Source organism: Narcine bancroftii, chromosome 5, assembly GCF_036971445.1.
Source record: "Narcine bancroftii isolate sNarBan1 chromosome 5, sNarBan1.hap1, whole genome shotgun sequence".
Classification (NCBI taxonomy): Eukaryota; Metazoa; Chordata; class Chondrichthyes; order Torpediniformes; family Narcinidae; genus Narcine; species Narcine bancroftii.
The window spans coordinates 12725175-12749188 of NC_091473.1; the positions used below are offsets into that span (position 1 = coordinate 12725175).

The 24014-nt window shown below is 41.0% G+C and overlaps 2 protein-coding genes across 6 annotated transcripts in view; one reads left to right on the forward strand and one right to left on the reverse strand.

Annotated features, from left to right (window-relative positions):
• The window catches only part of pcbp4 (poly(rC) binding protein 4), a 141320-nt gene that overhangs the window by 100003 nt on the left and 17303 nt on the right, over positions 1-24014 (forward strand). The window contains exon 17 of one of the 2 annotated variants that reach the window (XM_069936811.1): positions 1291-3378. The exons of the other annotated variant lie outside the window; for it this stretch is intronic. Within the exon in view, the coding sequence (XP_069792912.1) occupies position 1291 (1 nt within the window). The 3' untranslated portion in view covers positions 1292-3378. Of the gene's footprint in view, positions 1-1290; positions 3379-24014 lie in introns of those variants that run through there. 2 annotated transcript variants of the gene reach the window in all.
• The window catches only part of nprl2 (NPR2 like, GATOR1 complex subunit), a 31478-nt gene continuing 21634 nt past the window's right edge, over positions 14171-24014 (reverse strand). Inside the window, exons 8-11 of one of the 4 annotated variants that reach the window (XM_069936814.1) lie at positions 23050-23113; positions 20292-20409; positions 17104-17246; positions 14171-14932 (exon numbers count right to left, since the gene is read on the reverse strand). In XM_069936814.1, the coding sequence (XP_069792915.1) occupies positions 14865-14932; positions 17104-17246; positions 20292-20409; positions 23050-23113 (393 nt within the window). In that variant the 3' untranslated portion in view covers positions 14171-14864. The other 3 variants (XM_069936813.1, XM_069936816.1, XM_069936815.1) reach the window with 3 other exon arrangements.

Genomic DNA, 24014 nt, shown 5'->3' on the forward strand with positions numbered 1-24014 from the left:
GATGGTCTCAACCAGCAACATGTGGACATTTCTTCCCATACTACCCATCAAACCAGCTCTGTGTTCAAATCATGACTGGTGCATACGCATGTAGGCTCCTATAAACTTCCTCTTTAAATCTACCCAATGACTTGGCCTCCACAGTCATCTGTCCCAATGAATTCCACAAATTAACCCTCCCCCAACTCTAGAAATTTACCTCTCCCACTACTGGAAACATCTTGTCTATGTCCACTCTATCCTGCCCTTTCAATATTTAGGAGGTTTCAAAAAAAATTTCACTCCCCCCACCCCTAAACCTCTGAGTACAGGCCCAGAGCCATCAACTGAATGTCATATGTTAACCTCATCTCCACCAGAGAATGTGGCCATGGGACGAGGCATAAGAGCAGGAAACCGGTGAGGTTGGTTCTGTTAGGGAGGAATGTCTCCAGGGCAACAGACAGGGAGCCTGGATTTTGAGTCACCGAATGGTAACTGAAATGGTGAAGATTATGTCCCATTTCCCAACAATGAGGCGGCCTTAATCTTTATATGTTTTTAAAGAGTTGCAAGAATAGAAGGTTTAGACCATTTGGCCCTCCATTCCGTATGCATTAAAGTCCATTGCACTAATCCCCACTCCTCTCTAGCTGCACTTCCCACTACCCCGTAAGTGCAGCCAACACATTAAAAAGACATCACGCTGCAGACACCTCTCCTGTTGGAAAGAAGATTTACAAGCTTGAGATCATGCAGCATGAGATTCATTAGCAGTTTCTTACCTGCTGAATAAACCTCTGACTAGTAATGAACTGTTGGAGGAACTCAGTGTGGCAGGCAATATCCACAGGTACAAATACTCAGTTAATGATTTGGGTTGGGGCCCTTTATTGAGACAAAAGCAATAAGGGGGTGATGATATGTAATATCATCCACTGTTTAATCCCAACTGAATTATTGCCCCACTTTATACCTATGGATCTGTTCAGTTCCTGTAGCAGTTCATTGTTTGATCAAGATGCCAACAACTGCATTTTTTCTGTTGTAATATATGTGTGAATTGACCTGCAGGATTGCTCACAAAATAAACTCTCACTGCACCTTGATGCATGTGACATGCAACATGAACTATCATGGTTGATCTACTGTGGATTAGTGAGCCAGTTCCTTATAGCCTGCTGTAGAAGAGGCACTGACACAGGATGGATGGTGGGAGATTATATATCTACCATCCTCTGTGAAGATGATGCTCTTCAGGTCCATTTTGAAGCTTTCCCCTCATCTTAAACCAATGCCCTCTCGTTTTAGATTCACCAACTCTGGAAAAGACAACCTCAGCTGATCGTCACCTTTTTATGGCTCTGCTCAGAGTTTAGTTGGTTTCTGTACTTCTCTCCTATGTACCTTGACCCCTTCTTTTCCCAGCCTTCCCCCTCTTAAGGGTGGTCATGGACTGAAATCCTTAATAATGTGCTGTGGCCTCCATTGAGAATGGCTGATATCACTTATCTATGCTTTTCATGATTTTGTGAAACTGCTGTTTGCAATAAGATCCAGTCCTCTTGTGAATGCCCATTATCTCCCGTCAAGGCAGATGACTCTCTCCTGCAAACACGGTAACCAATCACAAATGGAGAGAACACTCCATTTTCTGATTGCAGATTTTACATTTAACTGTCAGTGCAATGAGTTAATGCATGATTCGTCTCCAGGAACACCCAGCATATTCAGGCTGCACCTGCTGCACTGTTTGTGCAGCTTTGTTGCCAGACAAGAAACCAGGCTTGGCCACATTACAGAAAAAAGCCAGTTTGCTTTTCATGGGACATTTTCCCAGCTCAAAACATTTTGTTAACAACATATTATTGCTTCTCAAAATTTAGATGTATTGTTAGAATTCATACATGACAGCCCTGAGATTCTTTTTCCCACGTGAGCCAGAATTACCACTTATTGGTGCAAAAAGATATAAACATTCGGAGATAAAGTAGCAGAAGATCTCATATATAAATGGGATACTAAATCTATTTCTGGTGGAAAAGAAGCATCTTTAACAAAGCATATTTTGAATATTTGGTACAAATTGAATAATTGGAACAAAGGGAAAAGTATCTCCAAAAACGCTCTTGACTCAAAGTAGATTGATTCCTTTAACAATGGATAATAAATTATACATACATGGTCCTGTAAAGGGATCAGGTATGTAGAAGATTGTTATCTGCAGGGGCAACTAATGTCATTTGAACAGTTAAAAAATAAATACAATATTCCTAACACAATCTTCTGCTACTTTCAATTAAGAGCCTTTTTCAGATATGAATTAGATCCAACCATGATGTTATCAGTGTACAGTGAAATGGAGATTTTGATTTGAAAGGAGAACACAAGTTTACATCTGCAATGTATTCCTAACTTCAATTGGGCATTCCCAAGTGGGAGTTATATAAATCAAAACTAAGATGGGAATCAGACGTGAATATTAGTATTGATAAGAACTGGTCCGATTTATGTCAGGACTACATGACCAATACAATTAATGTAAGATATAGATTGGTGCAATATAATTTTTTGTATCAGCTACATCTTACCCCGCAGAAATTACATAAATCAAATATATATGGATATATGTTTGTGATGTGGTGAAGAAATGGCAGTTTTTTACATTCCACCTTGTCATCCTCTAAAGTGAAACCTTTTTAGGAAAATTTAAGAATTTTATTTGATCAGATTATTGGGAAACAATTACCACAAAGCCCAGAATTGTTTCTCCTAGGAAATACTGTGGACATAAGATCGAAAATGAAACTTGCATTGGGAGTGGCCAGGAAACGTATTGCAGTTACTTTGAAGTCTGATTCCCTTCTGGATACATCCCAATGAAATGCAGAAATGTAGAGTTGTGTTCCCCTGGAGAAAATTACTTACAATTTAAGGAAGTATAACATGTTTTTGCAGGTATGGCAGCCGTACTTGCAGAACGCAGAGTTGAATATTTAAGGATACTTATTCTGTTCCTGAGTTCTATGTCCTGTTTTTCCCCTATTTGCGATCTAGTCAAGAGAGGAATTAAATCCTCTGAACTGTATACCAGATCCTGACAGTTCCTTCTCTCTTTCCTGTTGTTTTTTAAACTTTTCTTTTTCTTTCCTTTTTATTTCAGGTCTTTGTTTGGTGGGCTGGGGGAGGGGGGGGGGGGGTGATGGGACCGTTTGGAGATATGGACAACTTGTACTATTGATTTTTTTTTTCATTTCAATTTATATTTAAGTAATGGTTATTGCTTGATGCATATTGTCCACAAATTTAAAATATTCAAAAAAATGTATACATGCAAACAAATAAAAAATTGTAAACAAACTGCAATACAGAGAAAATAAAGCAATAAAGTGCAAGAGTCCTTAAATGAGTATTGAGTTTGTTGTTGAGGAATCTGATGGTGGAGGGGGAGAAGCCTGTTGCTGTGCTAGTCTTGTGGAATCTATACCTCTTTCCTGATGACAGGAGGAGCGGGAACAAAGCGTGTGCTGGGTGATGTGGATCCTTGATGATTGCTGCTGTTCTGACGACAAGTGTTCCAAGTAGATGTCCTCAATGGTAGGGTTTTCCCTGTGATGCCTTTAGCTGCATGCACTACCTTTTGTAGGGCTTTTCACTCAGGGGTATTGATGTTCCCATACAAGACCATGATGCAGCTGGTCAGCATTCTTTCCACATCTAGGAAAGATCCTCAAAGATAGTGACTCCTGAGAACTTAAATTTGCTCACCCTCTCCTCCAAACGTACACCTCTAGTTTTCCCTTCTTGAAGTCAACAATCAGCTCCTTGGTTTTAGTGACATTGAGTTGTTGGTGCACCATTCAACCAAGTTTTTGATCTCCTTCCTGTATGCTGACTGCCCCCTTTTTATACAACCCACTACCATGAAGGAAGGGAATTTGTAGATGTTGTTGTACTGAGGTACACAGTCTTAGGTGTGAGTGAAGCAGAATGCTAAGAACACATTCTTGTGTTCCAGTGCTGAAGAAAATTGTGGAGATGTTCTTACTATTTCTCACTGATTATGGTCTGGAGGTGATGAAATCCAAGATCCAATTACGCAGTGGGGTGTTGAGTCCCAGGTCTTGGAGTTTGCTGATCAACTTTGAGGGGATGGTTTTGAATGTGGTAAAGAGCATCTTGGTGTATGTGTCTTTGCTGTCCAGGTGTCCCAGGGCTTTTTGTAGAGCCAATGCGATGGCCCGTACTCAGACTTAATTCAGGTAGTTTGATAATTAAAGATCTCATTTCTTTTCAACTTCAAGTTTAGTATGCTGGCTGGTGTGGATCCTTGATGATTGTTGCTGCTCCCTGACAACAGTGTTCCAAATAGATGTTTTTAATGGTAGGGAGGGTTTTGCCTGTGATGTCATGCAACTAGATGAAACATTGTTTCTCCATTACCATGGTCCACATGCAGTACATAAACAAAATACGTGGCACGTAATAATCACATACACAAAGATATATAAAATAAATATATAAATATTTTGGAATAATTTACTCAGTTTTGTATCAGTGCTGATTAACCACAGCTTACAAACAGAATACACTCACTGGTTTCTTTCAGCACACCTTGAAGTTGTCTATTATTCACTAGACACAACATTGCATTCTTCAACTCCCCAAACACCACCCAACTAAATTTGCATCACTTATGTCGGCCGCAGGCAGCGTTCCCAACTAAGGTAAGTACGCGACTGACAAGTTAGAGGAAACCATTCAATAATCTCATAATCTGCAGGAAGTAGCTATTTCCCAGCCTGTTAGTCTCGACTGTCATGCTCCTGTACCTTCTTCCTGATGGTAGTGGGTCAAAGATCCTGAGCGATGGATGGAAAAGGTCCTCAATAATTCTTTGACCCCATGTAAGCAATGCTTGCAGAAATTGACATCAATAAAGGAAAGGAAGACCCCATTGATCATCTCAGCCATTTTGATGATCCTCTGTATTGACTTCTGGTCCAATGCTTTGCAGCTGCCGTATCACACAATAATGCAACCAAACAGGACCCTCTCAATTGTGCTCCAATAAAATATTGTCAAGATGATGGCTGGTAGCCTTTCCTTCCTCAACCGCTTTAGAAATGTAGGTACTGCTGCACCTTTCTAATGAGGTGCTGTAGGTCCAGGATATGATAATAGTTAAAAAAAATACTGTTTTCATTTAGCTTACTTCTCAGTGTTCAAATAAAAGGAAAAGTAGCAGAGAAAATGGGGGCTCTAGAAACAGTAACCTTGGAGAAAACAGCACATTATTATTTTCTTTTCAAGAATTGTTCAACCTCTGAAAATAAAAGAGCCATGCCAAGCTACGGAATAACCACCGTTGTACAATCTGTATATACTGAGCTGTGAAATTGGGGTTCATAAATTTTTACATACAAAGCTTTCCTTTTCTTGCCATACGAAGACAAAGAAAAAGTTGTCAAGTGATCCAGCACCATTAAAATAAGAGAAGCAAGAGAGTGAGTTCCTTTGGCAATATGGAGTAGCCATGGATCTTGCAACCTCTGGTGCACCCATAAACTCTGTAGCCTCATGGTCCATTGTTCAGCAGTGAACCCAGGCTCAATGTCTCGTAACCAGATATCACTTCCATGACCTCTGGTTCCAAATCACCAAATTGTTAGAAAAGCCATTAGCAGCCGAGGCCTCTTGAGAACCTCCATGATTCACAGAAACTGGTCTTCATCAACCTGCTGCCTGGTACAAGGCCTTAGGCTGATGAGCCCAGCTGAAGCTGCTTGTGCTCTGCACACATCCAGCAGCACCAGCAGAGCTCTCCTTGCTCGGTAATCAGGCCAACTACAGTGTGTATCTGCAAATGCTGGGGTCGAGTGCCATACACAAATGTGAAGGAAAAACTCAGTAGGTCACACAGTATCCACAGGAAGTAAAGTTTTGGGCCTGTGCCCTTTGCCAAGTATGTTGTAAACAGTTCAGATCAGTCATGTTTATTGTCTGTCTGGTTAAAACAGAATTTTAATATTACATAAAATTGTAATTAGCATGGCCCAGTGCCCTTAGAGTCAGAGAAGCAAAAGAAAATCCCCCAGAATCACCAGGTGCCCATGAATTCTCTTTCAATGCTCCTGCAACCATCAGCAGAACTCTCCAATTCAGCCCAAACTATTGGCAACGTGAGCCCAAATCCAAACCTGCAACACGATGAGGAAACCTTCAGTACTCAGGGCCCTTTTGGAGACCACCTTACCTTCACACCCACTTGGAATCCCAGTTCTGATACCTGGTTCTCATGAGCCAGTCTCCAGCACTCTTTGTTGGTGTCATCTATTGTTCTCAACAGGGGGTGCTCTCCTGTTACTGGTTCCCTGCGCGGGGCCACTGCTCCACAGTCTGCAACCCTTCATGGCTGCTGCCATTGTACACTTGCCACCATCTTGGGCCCCAACCCCATGGTCACAGGAATTTAAATAAAACCCTGTTGGCACCTTTAACAGGTCGTTTGGAGCCTGCACATTTTGTTGACAGTTGGACTGTGCGATTCTACCCTTAGGGGGAGTGTTGTGTCTCCTGTTTCCCACTCTCCCTAGGTCCACACCAGCAGAAGCACTGCCATTATAGTAGCTCCAAATCTTTTAATTTTTGTTGTGGTTCCCTTCAGATGTCCTCTGAGATCCGCCCATGCCAATTCGTCATATGGGTTAATGTCTTCTCTTTGGCTTGGCTTCGCGGACGAAGATTTATGGAGGGGGTAAAAAGTCCACGTTATGTACAGTGGCAAGAAAGGAAATGAAGACAGATCCAATTGTGGACCAGGTTAGAGAAATTAGGAAGTTGCTGTTGATGGCATATCAGAAATCAAATTTAAAAAACCTAGCAGGATAACTATCTGGGCCAAGTCCTAATTGGGTTATGGGCAAGCAACAAGAAAAATAACACAGTAAATGCTGGAGGAACTCTGCCAGTTTTGCAGCATCCATAGGAGGTAAAGATATATTACTGACATTTCCAGTCTGATCCGCACCTCAAGGTATAAGTAAAAAAAACAAGCAGGCATCTCAATAAAGACAGAGAGAGGTGGAAGAATGGGAGGGAGAGGAGTCTTCCATGTTTCATAAGCAACAAGAAGAGTTAACAATTAGCCGAAAATCTGACAGGGTTGGGGTGGATTTCCACTGGATACATGTCACTGGCAACAGTACTAGGACAAGGTATGGCTGCGATGGATGCCACTAGAAATAGAACAGGCAAATTGACCTGGCAGATATGATCATTGGGCCCAGCAAAACTGCAGAGGAAATAATAAAGGTCGAGGTTTAAGAAATAGGTTAATGGAAGTGGACAGGCTCCAAATTAAATCACAGAGAAACTTAAAAGAACAGTTTATTTACTCCTTCCTAGATGAAATATGAGCTGGGTCAGCAAGCAATGTTGAGCCCTGCTCCTGTACAGATGTCAGTAGTTGCCTGTTTTAAGCACCACTGCCTGTGATGAATTAACTAAATGCACTCCTCGACTATGGAGATTATAGATTTGGGAGCACCACTGGTGAACCATGCCACTGATGCAGTGCATTCTGTGTGGGTGATAAATTTATTGTCCTATACATAAGTACAACATACAGATGCAAGGAAATTCTTACTTGCTGTAGACAAACAGGTAAATAAGATGTACCAACTGTAATAGCCATAAATTACCCCAGTATAGAAAAGTAATAAATATAAAGGATAGACATGTTCACAGTTGAAATTAGTGCATAAAATGTGTTATTATTAATTAGTACAGAAAAAAAAAAATATATATATATAGGTGGTTCAAGAGCCTATATGCTGTTGGATAACTGTTCCTGAACCCAGAGGTGCTGGACTACAAACCTTTGCACCTTCTTCCTGAAAGAAGCATTGAAAAGAGGTTGTGATGAGGGTGATAGATTCATTTATGAAGTTGGCTGCCTCTTGAGGCAGTATCTCACATCGATGTCTGTAGTGGCTGGAATGTCAGAGCCAATGATGGACTTTGCTAGGCTTGCCACTTTCTGCAGCCCTTCTGCATTCCCGAGCATTTAAATTTAACAAACCAGGCTGTGATGCAACAATCAGTATACTTTCCACAATGCACCTGTGTCCTGGGTAAACTTGTACCTCTCACTTTGTTCGTTTTAGATTGGTCAGTGTTCAAGCTACCAATAGAAAGCAGTTCAGTTTATACAAATGTTTATTACAAATTCAAAAGCTGAATTCAAACTACAATATGCAAGCCCTTCCCAATTATACTTATCAATGCCTGGATTGGTCTCAACTGCCAAAGCGAGGCAACGACTGCACACTTGTAGTAGGTCGTCTGGGCACTGGTAGCAGCTTCTCCACCTCCCCCGACCGGGACATTGGTTGGAATCTAGAAGTTCTTCTTGCTGAGAGACGTTTCCACCCCTCAGAGAGTCTCCACTTCAGCAGTGGGACCATGGCTTATATTACCCAAAACATTGTTTTTACTCATAACTTATCTCTTTGAATAAATTATTTAATTATCTTCAAGGTCTCCTGACAGTCTGCGACCAACAAAAGGCAACTGCACCTCTGGGCCTCATGGTGTAAATTAGATTATGTCTACTGATTCATATGCATCCCTGGGCCCCATGGTGGAATTTAGATGTGTCTACTAACTCATGCATTCTGGGCCTCATGGTGGAATTTAGATTATGTCTTCTGATGCAACTGCATCCCTTCTTGCATAAGCTGGTCTAAATCCTCCATTACAACCTGGAGAAGTTTGATAGAGCATTTGACAAGATGCCATATATCCCTGACTTCTTAGAAAGTACAGGCCTTTTTCACAGGGCCTCGATATGTTGACTCCAGGGAAGGTCCTCTAATATGCGTGGACTCACAAGAACAAATCCTTTCATCATTGTCCCATCAATGTAGACAGCCTCCCTTCCTAAAGTCCACTATAAGCTCCTTGGTCTTGGTGCGATTGAGAGCAAGATTGTTCTGGCACCACCCAATTAGATTCTCAGTCTCCGTCCTGTACTCTGACTCATTTCCTATTATTCGGCAACAACAGTGGTGTCATCAGTGAATTTTACTTTGAGTTGAAGCCAAACTTGGCTATACAGTCATGAGTGTACAGATCAGCGAACCAAGCACACAGCCTTGAAGTGCTTATGTTAATGGTCATTGAGGAGGTTGTTGAGCCACACTGATTGGGGTCTGCCAATGAGGAAGTTGTTGATCTAGTTGCAGAGGGATGAACAGAGTCCCAGATGGCTTAATTTGAATACATTAACATTTCTGGCTGCAGCGTGCCAGTATTTTTCAGCAACAAGGTGAAATATCACAGGGTTTTGCCACTGAACATATAGCAGTACAGCTCAGGAACATTCCTTTAGTCCATAACATCTATGCCGAATGTGGTGCCAAATTAAATTTCTTCTGCCTGCACATGATTCTTATCCCTCCATTCCCTGGATATCCATTTCTATTCAGAAGGCCTCTTAATCACTATTTTACTTCAACCACTACCCCTGGCAGCCTGCTCCCTCTCACCTTAAATACACAACCTCTCATATTTTACATTTCAACTCTGGGGGAATAAAGATTCTGTCTGTTCCATATATGTTGGGTGGTGAATTTTGGCCAGGATAGCAGGTTTTCTTTAAAATAAAAAGCAAATGGGTCCTTTTACATTCACCAAAGGGCACAGATGGGGGAGTAGAAAGAATTGTATCAAAAATAATGTACTCAAGCACTAGAAAAAGTGGATGTTAAAACCATAACCTTCAGATCGAAGACATTATAATGGATTCAGTAAGAAACCTGTTTACTGACTGCAAGTATTTCTTTAGACAAAATAAAATTAAACTTTTTATATTGTTACATGTGCTAGAATATACTGTATATTTCAGCATACAAGTCGAGTCATGAAACCCAAAACATTTCTCAAAAGGGGCGGTGGTGAGGTCGACTTATACGCTGGATATACTTTTGAGACCTTAAATTCACAAAAAGGATTTACGTCAATTCAGCATGTCAATGCTGGAAGCATCTTCCCACCACCAGTGCCGCCGCTCCACTACCATAACCATTCCTACCTGTGACCCTGAGGTCGACGCCACCGCTCTTGCCTGGTAGGCCGAAGTTTTTTTTAAACTTACTTAATTTATAGCTTTGTTACTTGCAATTTGGGTGTTTTAAAAAATGTTAGGTTGTTCCTGGGAGGCCTGGACAGCCTGAAAAATTGGGGTCAACTTAAACGCCAGATATACCATTATACACCAGTCGACTTGTATGTCGAAATATATGGTAGTTAAAAAGCTTTAACATGTTAACCAGGCAGGCCAACTCATACACAGGGCAACAATACCAAACAAGATAATAGATTAGCAAGTAGTGTTACACTAGTCAAATAGTGAAGGGAATTGAGAAAAGTAGTTAAAAAAGACAGTGCAAGGGCATCATCTTTTGCCAGTGAGATCCATTCTAAAGTCCAATGAAAGCAGGAAAGAAACCATCCTTGAATCTGGAGCTTTGACCTGTCGTCACTGACGGTGAGGAGCACCGCCCGAGTCTCCGCTCCAACTCCACTCACTTCCTCCAGACTTACAAAAAATAAAGTAAAAAAGAATTTGGAGCTTTGGGTTTTCTGCTTGACAGGAGGGGGAAGAGTGTGACTGGGGTGAGATGGGTCCTTTATTATGTTGGCAGCTTTCCTGAGACAGTGAGCATTATAAATAGTCGACGGAAGGCTGGTTTGTTTGTGTAACAGCTTGAGCTGTACCCACAACTCTGCAAAGTTTTGCAGTCTTGGGCAGAGCAGTTCCCATCCTGAACTGTGAAGATAAAAATGGAAAAGACAGTATCTGGTGCACCACACATCCCTCCCTGTCACACATGCCTGTTTTTTTTTGTTCACATACAGGCTAATGTTATGGCTTTTTCTCCAAACCCAGCTTTCACTGACATACCCTACTGAAGGAAAACTTCAACTTTATGTCAGTTAAGGATCTCAACAAACTTCTCAGAAGGAAAAAAAGGTGCTGACCTAGAGGAGGCGCAGGGAGCTAAACAAGAACATCTGAGTTTCTTCAGCACTTGTGCATATTGCAGGAGACATCTGGAGTTTGGTCAGAGATCAGTTCATGGAGAGTTTAAATAGAGATGAGAAATCAGGAAGAGTTTAAGTGGGAAGTTCACAGAGCAAGGGCTAAGTAGAGATGTCATAGAAACATACCCTTGGAATCCCATTGGATTCCACCCAAAAATTAGTTACCTGTTTTTACAGCCATCTCACCCTAACTCTTTTTATTCTCCCAAATGCTCATCAACCCTCCCGATTCTACCCATCACCTACACATCAGGAGCAATTTATGTTTAAATCACCAACCAACTTGCATGCATTTGGGATGTGGGAGACAGAGCACCGCGGGGAAAATCTCGTGGTTGCAGGGACTGCATGGCAAACTCCGCACAGACAGGTCTGAGGTCAGGATTGAACCCATGTCGCTGGAGCTGAGGCAGTTCTACTGGTAATGCCACCCTAGACTGCTGAGCATTTGTTGGATGGAGAAATTAAAAGGCTCAGAGATGGAGGTGGGATGAAATGTCAAAGAAGAAATGTAGACATGAAGAATAAAATGGTAAATCTTAGGTACCAGGTGACTGTGGTAATTGTATTGATCAAGGAGATCCAAATGGAACAAGATACATCATTAATCCTGATGAAGTAAAGAAACCAAAGTTAAGGGTGGAAATTGGGAGCCCTGCCAGCTAAAGTATTTGGAATAGTCAAGTCTAATGAAGGGGTGTCAGTGACAAAAAGGCAAAGCTACAGAGATGGAAAATGTAGCTAAGAGCCAAAAGACCATTCTTCTGAATGGTCCACATTCGCCGGTGCAGTTCAGCATGATTTGTAGTGCACAGATGTGCCAGTCTCCTCAACCTTGCATCTGATTTACGAGGTCTGCTTCAAATGTGCCCCAAACATGCAGCTCACTTCCACTCTCAGTTTTACTCTGGTCCTTTCCACTCATGCCTCAGGTTAAAGCAGACCTGTGTAGTCTTCAAACACTATCCAACAACCATTATTCCTCCTGCCATATTAACACAGAGAGATCTCCCAAAGCATATCATAGATGCAGGGTGACATCTGGCCAGTGCCTGGGTTCTGAGAAAGCTTTAAAAAAAAACCAAAAAAAGGCTCCCCAGTAATTGGCAAATGTCGAGGCTGCAGATTTATGTGCAATAACTTAGTGCTGTAAAGCACCAGTTCTCAATAGGATTTATTGCTACTAATTCTCAAACTGCTGCTGAGTTCTTAAAAGAATTATTATTGGGATACTTAATTTAATCTAATTAATTAGCTTTAAGGGCTATGGATTTTTTAATGACCATTTTTTTTTACTCCTTCAGAACAAAAGATCTGACTGTCTCAAAGGACAGGGACTAAGACTACCTCCATAACCTGAATCACAAGGTTGGGGCCATTCCTATAACATGGCTACACAATCACTTCCCAGATTTCTGTTAGCTTCCCCCCAACAATCTTTCCCTATGTATCCTCTCCTCTAGCTCTCTTCCCTGTCTACTTTTTCCCAGCTCTCCTTCAACAGAGCTCCAAACTCCCCCACCCCAGTCAATTCTCACCTTTTCTCTCTCCTGTGCCCATCCCTATCCAATTGGTACCTTTTGTCTGTTGGTCTGCATTCCTCCTTCTTCCCTTCTACCCAGTCTTTTAATTCTTCCTGCTTTTTATTATCTTGAAGGCTCAGGCCAAAAACATCAGTTATATATCTTTACCTCCTATGAGTACTGCGAGACCTGCTGAGTTCATCCAGCATTTATGTAATCACTCTGGCAGAGATACGACAGGGGTCATCACATAGTGCAAACTGTGGAACCTTAAGCAATTGCCTTGCCCATACTGGAGAAGCTGTATTGGAAGTTTGTATCAGTTAATCCCTCTGGTCCTGAGACAAATGGGGAGCCACTCTATTGGCTTGTGCTTGCTTTGGTACTGCTAGCCTTACTACTGGGCACTTCATTCAAAACCTAAGAAATTGCTGTAGCTTAGGAATACCTTCAGTGAGGCCTCTAAGCTGAAGTTGGGTATAACTCAACGTTCAGCATCTGTAACAGATGTTTTCTTGGAGTGGAAACCAAGTGAAGATGGGCTCTATGCAAATCCTCCAGTCATTATGGTTCCAATGTTCTGACTCCCTCTGGAGCAAAACCCGCCTTTTGTTACTCTTTTTTTTCCACAGGCACAACTAGCATTTACGTTCATCCCTAAATTGAGGTGGTGGTCTAATGTTTGACAGATAAATTTATGGGGAACTGCTCCAGTCTGTGTGAAGGCATGGTATGTTGCTCTTCAGAAGGGAGCTCCAGTCTTCTGATGATAAAGGGTCAACATTATATCTAGATATAGATAGATATATATCTATATCTATCTATATATAGATAGATAGATATATATCTATATCTATATAAATATATCTATATCTATCTAGATAGATATATCGATCTAGATAGATATATCTATCTAGATCGATATATATATCTATATATAATGTGCAAGCCAGCTGGTATGAGACTTTCAGAATGATGTGCCTGACTCTTGCCCTTCTAAAGAGTTTTGGAGATGCTATTGCAGGACATTTGGTGAATAGCTAGGAAGGATAACAGTATACAATTCTTCATTGCAAGGGGAAAGTAATACACAAGTAACGTGGTTAAGTTTCAGTTATACAAGGCATTAGGTGAAACTAGAGACACAGGAGACTGCAGGTAGCAGTCCAGGATACCTCTGATCTATTGACTGCTATGGCAAATATAAATGGATGAAAGGATAGCCAATTTGAGACTCTAAAACAGCAACAAAATCACAAACCAGATAGTGCTTTAAGTAGTTAAGGATGAGGGATGAATGTATGTGTTTTTAATTACAAAAATTCTTGCTCTGAATATTCAACATTTCTTGAACAAGCACACTAGACTTGAGTTAACTTTGCACAAACTACGGCACTCATTCTACATTGAATCTCATGTGCTAAACCTACATTGTCTTAACAGATTTCAACAGTGGTATTTAAATATCTCACCCTTGGAGGTGTGAGTGAGCCAAGATGACAGCATCCATTATTAATTGCTTAGCAGCCACAAGGATTAAAGAAATTCCACAACTGATGTTAGCTACCATGATATAATTCCATTTATTGGAAACAATTAAAAGTGCACTTGGGCATTTCCATTCTCCTAAAGCCATTGACTTGTTCAATATACACTGAAGACCTGCAGTGAACCTGAAGTTTGTTCTTCAGTGACAGCCAGGTAGCCAGGTATGAAATTCAACTTCAAGGAGATTCCCGACAGCTTGTTCCTATCCAGCAGGGATCGGTGGTTGGGCCAGACCCCTTAGAAATGAGATTCTACCAAACTCAGAGGCACTGCCCTACTGATGGTAAGTTGAGATGGTTAGCTCAGCACAGAAAAGTGATGAACTTGGGAGTGCAAGCAGAAAATGATTCATAAAAAACAGGAGACTTACAAGGATCAAGAGGGAGCAGAGTGACTCTTTGATATTCATAAATAAGATGCACATGCAGCACACAATAGTTGAATGCAGCAGCTCCATCTATACAATTTAAAGATGCGTCACATTCCTGATTCAGGCTATTTAGGGGTAAAATGCATCACACACTTCTCCACCCTATCTTTACATTCAAAGTGGAGGTCAGGAGATTGTGCCAGTCTTGCAGAGATGACCCAGGTCTGCATCAGTAGCATTATAGTATTCCTCTTGCAAAGCTGTTCTTTGGTTTGGTATCTCCTGATCTCCTTTACGTGACTGCATAGTCCAAATACTAAGTGACTTTTGCATTCTCACTTCCAGCACACAATGATATTCGAGTCATTCTCCAGTCTCTCATCCAATTCCTTGTAACTGATTCCTGGAGGAAATAAAACTCAGGTACATTTTCCAAAACAAACAAGAAATCCTTCCAACATATGAGCTTCAGTGTGGTGCAAAGAGCTGCAAGTTATCAGTGTTGCTGTTTTGTAATCAAAGTCAGATTTCAAGACTAATTTGAGTAGATAATAGTCTGCCTTTCTGTAACTGAGGATGGGATTGAGAGGTGTCTTTCAGTTGCAATCCTGGTTTAATGTCCCATTTGCTCTCCAAAAGATTTCATAGTTCCATTTCACAGAAGAGTAAAGTTGTGTGAGATAGCATGAGGAGGATGTTGAGCAAATATTCATCCATCTTTCCCTAACAACAGATGTAATAGTATGACACTTTTTCCAATTCTGACTATCTTCTCATCTCTGACTATAATGCTTAATAGAAGCAATTTAATGGTGGTATTCCATGGAATCACATACAAACTTCAGCAGGGAGACGGGAGCAGGAACAGACTACACAGAACCCCTATCCCTGTTCCACCAATGATTGATGTGATCAAGGCCACTGCTCCACTTTCCTTCCTATTCATCCTAACTCTCTAATCCAAAAATCTCCTGTTTTTCACAGAGCTCCAGGGCAGAAAATTTCTAAAGATTCACAACCTTCTCTTCGGGGAAAACCCCTAATCTCTCATCTTTCAGAATTCCAAATGTATCTACTGGTTCCCCTTTATCCACTTTAGCTTTTCCACATGATTTTCCTTTGAAAAGGCCACATTATTGTAACATGATTTTTTTCAATGTCTTGCTACATTCTTGATGACAAATTCCATATTTTTTGACAATATTGGGCTATTTGGCCTCCAGTTTCATTTCTCTCTTTTCACAAGTAGAGGAATTACATTTATTGGTACATTTTTTTCAATCTGGTGGGATATTTCCCGAATTGAAGGAATTTTTAAAGGTCATAACCAATCTGTGGCCATGCCATCAGTTCCAGAGATTTCAACCATTAGTTTCCTCAGTAATCTTTCTCTAATAATCTGCCCATTTTTGCCCTGATTTTCACTATAATTGTGATGCTTTTAGTTCATAAATGGGCCTCATATCTTTTGGAACTGAACATTTGAATCCTTGAGAGCATATCCAATTTTTTTTTTATATATAAAAGAGTTAAACAAGACACAATATCCCTTAGCCATTGTGCATGTGTAGGTGGAGTGTTATCTTTCCATTTAATCAACATTGCACTCTGGCTATCAATGATGCAAAATATAAAATTTGGCTTTGAATTGAAGACAGTAATACAACAACATCTTGAGGTGATCCAAAAAGAGCATTTAAAGGCCAAGGTTCCAATTTTAACTTAAGAATTACCGATAAGTGTTTGAAAAACATGTTTACAAAATTCTTCCAAGCTAGGGCAGGTCCAGAACATATGAACTAAATAAGCATCACCTATTATACATTTGTCACATGAAGGATTTATGTCTGAATAAAATGAGACAATTTAACTTAAGATATACGTGTTCTATGGACCACTTTAACTTCAGAAAATGATGTGTGCACAAAAGGAAGTAGTGTTAATCAAATCACCTGCTCCCAGGTATTCTTTATTTTAACTAGCGGGGCTTGTCTTTGATCAGTCAAATGATCATAAATAAGAGATATTAAGCCTTTATGGGAAGTTTGTACATATTAAAAAAGTGTCAAGATGTCATCTCGGGGATTCCAGGAAAATCAGGGATCTGAGATTGAACAGTCTCTAATTTGTAAATATCTAAAAAAAATTGTTTTAGGCAAATTAAATTTTACCACCAATTATTTGAAAGATGCAAAATTGTTGCCAATGAAAAGGTATTTGAAACATTTAATACCCAATCTGTGCCAGTTATTGAAGCCAGTGTCTTGTAAAGAAGGTAGAATAAGGTGATTGGATATAATAGGGCTGACAAGAGAAAAACTCTGAAATCCAAAAAACCTTCCAAATTGTGCCATATTCTCAGACTGGGCTATTAGTTTATATAAAGAGGATAAAAAAATTTAGTTCCATTTCTACCCATGTGGGGCAGTCAACTCAATTATATTATGAATCTTAAAAGTCTAACTGAGGCAATGTGGACCGTGAACATGCATCTCAGTCATGAAAGTGTGATTCCTACAAGCCACCTTGCCATTTTGATTGTAGTGATGGAATGAACCCTTGCAGGGTGGTTACCTGTTTTGCAGCAGATCTCATCGTAGCTATGGGAACCAGTGTATAGACGTGGTGATCGGCTCCTCTCATCGCAGTTAACTTTGACCGGGTACTTGTGCAGACGGCGAATCAGACCTTTCATCAGACCAAACTGAATCAGCTTCCTGCAAAGATGTTAGTATGTTAACTGGTCACATGGTTGAATATGGCCAGTGTGAGCTCAGAGCCAGAAGGCCTGTTACCTTGCTGTTATTCTAAATTTTAAAAAAATTAAATACAGGAGAAAGAGGTAGGCTGGCCAAAATGCTCCAACTGACTCCACAAAGCCTCCCTGCTGCTGTTTAACCTCAACAGGAAACTCTCCATCCTGATGGATGAGTGCAGTTATCCAATTAAATGCAAGCAGTTAACAGCATCCACAATGCAGCTGTCTGTGTGACTGGCACTGCACTCCTATACTGCACATTCATTGTGGCTGTTGTGTACAGCCTTGACAGGATACACAGCAGACACTCCCTGAAAATTTTTCCAGAGAATCATCTAAACTTATAACATAAAAAAGACAAAGGCAGGAAGTGCCTTCAAGTGCATCCTGACTGCTTCTTTGTTGTCAATGAGGAAAACTTTAAGGGAGGGAGGCAAAAGGCAGGAAATTTATAAGCCTATTAGCCTGACTTCAGTGGTTGGTAAAATTCTAGTCCATGAAAAAGGATTACATTTGGGGTACTTGAAAGCACAAGATAAAATAGGCCAAAGTCAGCAGGGTTTCATTCAGAGGAGTTACCTAACAAATCTGCTGGAATTCTTTGAGGAATAATCAAAACAGAGAAATGAGAGTCAATAGACATTGTTTACTTGGATTTTCAGAAAGCCCTTGACAAGGTACTGCATACAAAACAAGAGGCCATGGTATTATGGGAAAGGTATTAGCATGAGTAGAAGATAGGCTGACTGGCTTTTCTGGTCAGCTGCCAGTAACCAGTGGGGTTCTTGAGGGGTCAATGTTGAGCCTGCTACTTTTCACGTTGTAAATAATTGTAAAGGATTTTATGTCAATGCCGTTAAATGCTGCGAGCTGCTTATAACTTGCATCAAAAGACTCATACAGGCTGCTGGAGACTTGCTTGTAGGAACCATGTATCAGAACCATGATTCGAGAGGGGGCTGAGGGCAAGAGGGCTCCTGAAGGACCTCGGGTGCTGAAGACTTCCTGATCACACGGGAGGTTTGGATCTGGAGCTTGCTTTGCCATTGGATCAAACAGGGGCTTATGTGGCTGCAGGAGTACTGGAGGTGAATCCACGGACACAGTGTCTCTGAAGAGACTCTCTTTTGCTTCTCTTTCACTTACTGTAAGGGTTGCCGGGCAATGTTAATGGTGGCTCTTGGTCTACCTTTCAGCAAGCAAAAGGAAAATTTTATGTTATAGTACGTTTTCTGTATCATTACATGACAATAAAAAGAATTGATGGCTTTGTGGCCAAAAGTGCAATAAAACAAAAATTTTGTACCTGCAATACTGCCACACAATATTTTTATTCCGTGGCACGTCCGTGACAATATATTCTAATTCTTAAGATAGACGGAGGGGTAGATAATGTTGAGGAAGCAGGGAATCTGCAGAAAAATTTTGACAGGTTGGGAGAGAATGGGCATAGAAATGTCAGATGGAATACAGCAAAGTGCAGGTTATGTACTTTGCTAGAAGGAATATTTTCTAAATGGGAGAAAATTTTTAAAAATGGAGATCCAAAGGGAACAGATTGAGGATTCCATAAAAATTACCTTGCAAGTTGTGTCAGTAGCAAGGAAGGTAAATGTAATGTTAGCATTCATTTTGAGGACTAGAATATATTAAAAATAGAACACTGATGCTTTATAAGGTGTTGGTCAGACCACATTTGAAGTATTCTGAACAGTTTTGGGCCTCATATCTAAGGAAGGATATGCTGGTGTTAAGTATGAGAGGCAGTTAATGAGAATGATACTGAAGATGAGAGGGTTAATGTACAAGGAGATGGTTCCAAGTCTGTACTTGCAGGTAAAAGGATTTGGGAGGGAAGGGATTTCTCATCAAAGCATTCCAAAAATATAAAGGCCTAGATAGAGTGGACATGGAGAGGACGTTTCCAAAAGTGGGAGTCTATGACCAGAGGGCACAGCCTCAGGAAAAAAAGGTGCCCTTTAGAACAGAGATGAGGAGAAATTTCTTCAGCCAAGTGGTGAATCTGTAGAATTCGTTACCACAGATGGCTGTGGAGCCAAGTCACTAGATATATTTAAAGTGGAGGTTGATGGGCTTTTGATTAGTAAGGATGTGAAAATTTATGGGGAGAAAGCAGGAAAATGGAGTTGAGAGGAAAAATATATTAACTATGATTACAATAGCAGAGCAGACTTGATGGGCCAAATGGTCTAATTTATTGTCAAGAACATCTTTCTGTGTTGCATCTTGAACATACACATTACAGTGACATCAGTGCCTCTAGATGCTCAAGAGCCACCACCTCTAACATAACATATAACATAACAATTACAGCACGGAAACAGGCCATTAGGCCCTTCTAGTCCGCACCGAACCAAACACCCCTTTCTAGCCCCACCTCCGTGCACAATGCCCATAACCCTCCATCTTCTTCTCATCCATAGACCTGTCCAACCTTTTCTTAAATAATACAATTGACTCCGCCGCCACTATTTCTCCCGGAAGCTCATTCCACACGGTTACCACTCTCTGAGTAAAGAAGTTCCCCTTCATGTTACCTCTAAACCTCTGCCCCTTAATTCTTAACTCATGTCCTCTTGTTTTAATCTTTCCTCCTCTTAACGGAAATAGTCTATCCACATCCACTCTGTCTATCCCTTTCATAATCTTAAATACTTCTGTCAAATCCCCTCTCAACCTTCTACGCTCCAAAGAATCTAGGGTAATTAGTGTTGAGCAACAACACTTTACAACACATTCTTAAATTTTGACATACAGTACGGTAATAGGCCCATCCGGTCCACAACTCTGTGCTGCTCAAATAAAATACCAATTAACCTGAAGAATAAATGAAAGACTGGAAGACCTGTGAGGAGAACTCTTCATCCTCATTTAATTGACTTACTTGATACAGTAAATAACTCTGAAACAGCACAATGAAGAAGTTGAGTTAGTGACAGTGAGCTGGAGCCCGAGAATTAAGTCTCTGGGTTTAAAACCTCACCTCTCATCGACATGTTGAAGTTGCTGAGCATAGCGGGAACAGAGATCTCGAGCTGTTGTGCCAGGGCTGAGCCCACAGTATAGCTGGAAGACATCTCGCAGACTGGCACGTTTATGTCCTATGGACAAAGGGAGCAATTAACACCTCCCACTTCTGAAGAATCTAACCTGTTCCTCAAGAGCTCCGATTATCCTTGGTGAATGGCAATCCATGATAGTAGGCCCCATATTCAGGAGCCGGGCATTGAGGATTGCAAGCACTGAGGATGGATCAGATTGGTGCAGAGTACCTGAGTAGTAGATCAACCCCACCCCCCCGCCCCCCAACAAGGAGGAGGAGCTTCGAAGAGAGGAAGACTCAGTGATGGCTCCATTGGGATGCTATGGTGATGTTGTACAAGACATTGATGAGGCAAACTTTGTAGTACGGTGTGCAGTAACTTCAGGAAAGTTACCAATAAGAATGAAAGAGTGTATTGATTTATAAGGACGTTGCCAAGACTTGAGGAACTGAGTTATAGGTTAAGGCTTTATTCCCTGGAGGAAGAAGAAAGGGAAGATTTGATGGAAGTATACAAAATTATGAGGGGTTTAGATAGAGAAAATGCCAGCAGGCTTTTTCTACTGAGGTTAAATTAAACAACAACTAGGCGATGAAATGGAAGTGTTTCAAAGGAATTTCTTCACACACAGTGATGACAGTATGAAATGAGCTGCCAGTTAAAGGGCTGAATGCAGGCTCAATTTTAACATTGGACAGGTACATGGATTAGAGGGGTCCGGGTGCAGGTCGATAATAGCAGAGTAATACTTTGACAGACTGGATAGGCCGAAGGGCCTTTTCTGTCTGCAACCGTGTCTGCCTGTCCCGCATCGGACTTGTCAGCCACAAACGAGCCTGCAGCTGACGTGGACATTACCCCTCCATAAATCTTCGTCCGCGAAGCCAACCTAAAGGAGTGTTCTATGGATCTACCATGTTCTATGGACCAGGTTGGGCAGGCCTCGGCTAGTCCCACTGGATTGCTGGGTGGAGTGCAAGCACCCAAACACAGTTGTTTTGGCAGTCTCCGGCTTGGGCTCAGTAACTGAAGGCCTCTCACTAGGCTGCAGCTTCCGGGAACCAGGAAATTAGGGCCAGAGTTTGTGAAGGTGTGATAGCATGCAGGGCTCCTGAATGGCCTTGGCTTCCCAGTGTTTCGGGGATCCTAATCCATGAGTCGAGGAGGTGCCATTTGGGTCCAGGATGGAACATGTGCAACTACAAAGGCATCCAAGGGCAAACCAAGAAAGATTTTTGTGCATCTTGTGTACATGGCAATACAATGAATATTGAATGTGTACACATAGGGCCATTTTCACATCTCAAGTTCCACAACTTTACAGCAAATTAAGTACTTCTGAAATGTTGAGCAACTGGTGAAAAATGTGGATTTAATTGCATTGTCAAACAACAATGAAACACTGTTATCCTTGACTGGTGCAATGGAATCTCTGCCTACAAATCTGAATAACCCAAAGGAAATGATTCAGATTGCAGATGCTGAAATCTGAAACAAGAATACAAAATGCTGGAAGAACGCAGCCACTCAAGCAATGGCTGTAGATAATGTTTGGTTGCAGTAATGATTGGTGATGCAATTTAAAATTCTCATCAGTGTTTAAATCTTTCCAAATCAGGCCCATCTCTAACTAACCTTCTCTAGACCTACATTCTTTGAATCCCATCGTCAAATCTTCACACCTCTTATTTGACCATAATGTGCTTCATAAAATACCTTTGTGAACTGGATTGAGTTCTCCACTGTCAAATACTTCAAATAATGCCCCTTTGGATTAGTTGGCAGTTGGGACTATGGAATGGTGAGACAACAATCTATGCCTGTAGCATGATGCAAACGTAACCACAGGATGTCTGGAACCAGTACTACAGCAAGCAAAATTAATTACATTTAATAAACAAGAGGTTTAGAATTTCTGACAGCTGGAAACTTACCAAGATGGTAAGGGTTATCAGAGAATCAACTTGTTGGTTTCAATTTTAAAAGATGTATCATTTGGAAAATACATTAACACCTCTGTGTTTATTGCTGCTAAACATGGAGGCAGAACAACCAATGAGGGACAGTCTGTTAGATTTAGGATTTTGATCCAGTAACAACTCAAATGGGGACAGTATAAAATGGGCACAGCATGGATCTGGATGGCCCTCCAGTGTGGCAAGTGAATTATTTTGAGATATTTAATGAGTCCAATTATTCTCATATGATATGTTCAAATGGTGTAACAAGATTTAGGAGACATTCACGTTTTATTTGAATTTTTTTTTTTGGCTTCCCCACGATCAGTATTACCAACAGCAGGAATGCATGTCTGGATTAAACCAGATTACGGCTTTTCACTGTGCATCTTTGTAACTGAAACCCATAAACAAGTCCAACTGTATGAATCTAGATCAACTATTCTCAACCTTTTTTTGACTATGGCCCCCCTTAGGACTGCTCCAAGTTTATGGGTCGCCTTCCCTGTGAAGCAGTCATGTTTAGTTGATTTCTTCTGTACTTCTCTCCTATTAACTACATACAAAACATTCAAAAATATTTTATGATTTCAATTTGTGCCCCCTCCCCCCCTTAAATGTGTTGTGGCCCCCATTGAGAATGGATGATCTAGATGTTAAGATTAAATGCAATGATGCAAACAGCAAAACACCATTTGATTTTCAATGCCCTTTTATTAAATAGGAGCATTCACCATACCTGTCTTAGTGACATATGCCAGGCATTCCTCCTGCAAGGGCTTGTCATCCACTACATCTTGCACCTTGGGAGTAGAGCAGTACACATTTGAATACTACAGAAGGAAAGGAACAGGAGATAGTTAAACTGCAGCAGGAGCTGTGAAGATGAATATAATTCTAGCATGCTCAAGAAAAACATTGACACAAAAATTGGAGGTGTGGCGAGAAAGGCTTTCAAAGCCTTCAGTGGGATCTGGACCAGCTAGAAAAATGGGCTGCAAAATGGCAGATGAAATTTAATGCAGACAAGTAGGAGGTGTTGTTAATTGGGACATACATGGTAAAAGGTAGGGCACTGAGGAGTGCAGTAGGACAGACGGATCTGGGAATATAGATACATAATTCCCTGAAAGTGGGGTCACAAGTAGATGGAGTTGTAAAGAGAGCTTTGATACAGTGGGCTTCATAAATCAAAGAACTGAGTATAGGAGTTGGGATGTTATGGTACAAGACTTTGGTGAGGCCAAATTTGGAGCAGTGTATGCAGTTTTGGTCATCTACCTTCAGGAAAGATATCATTAAGACTGAAAGAGTGCAGAGAAGGTTTACAAGGATGTTGCTGGGACATGAAGAACTGTGCTACAGGGAAATGTTAAACAGGTTAGAACTTTATTTCTTGGACTGTAGAAGAACGAGGGGAGATTTGATAGTGGTATACAAAATTCTGAGGGGTATAATTTAAAGCAAGCAGGCTTTTTCCACGGTGGTTAAGTAAAACATGAACTCGAGGACGTGGGTTAAGGGTGAACTTCACACAGAGTGGTGAAGGTGTGTAAGGAGCTGCCAGCTGAAGTGGTGAATGTGTGCTCAATTTTAAAGAAAAATTTGGGTTGATACATGGATGGGTGGGTTATGGTCTGGGTGCAGGTCATTGGGACTATGCAAAATAATAATTTAGCACAGACTAGGTGGGTCAAAGGGTCT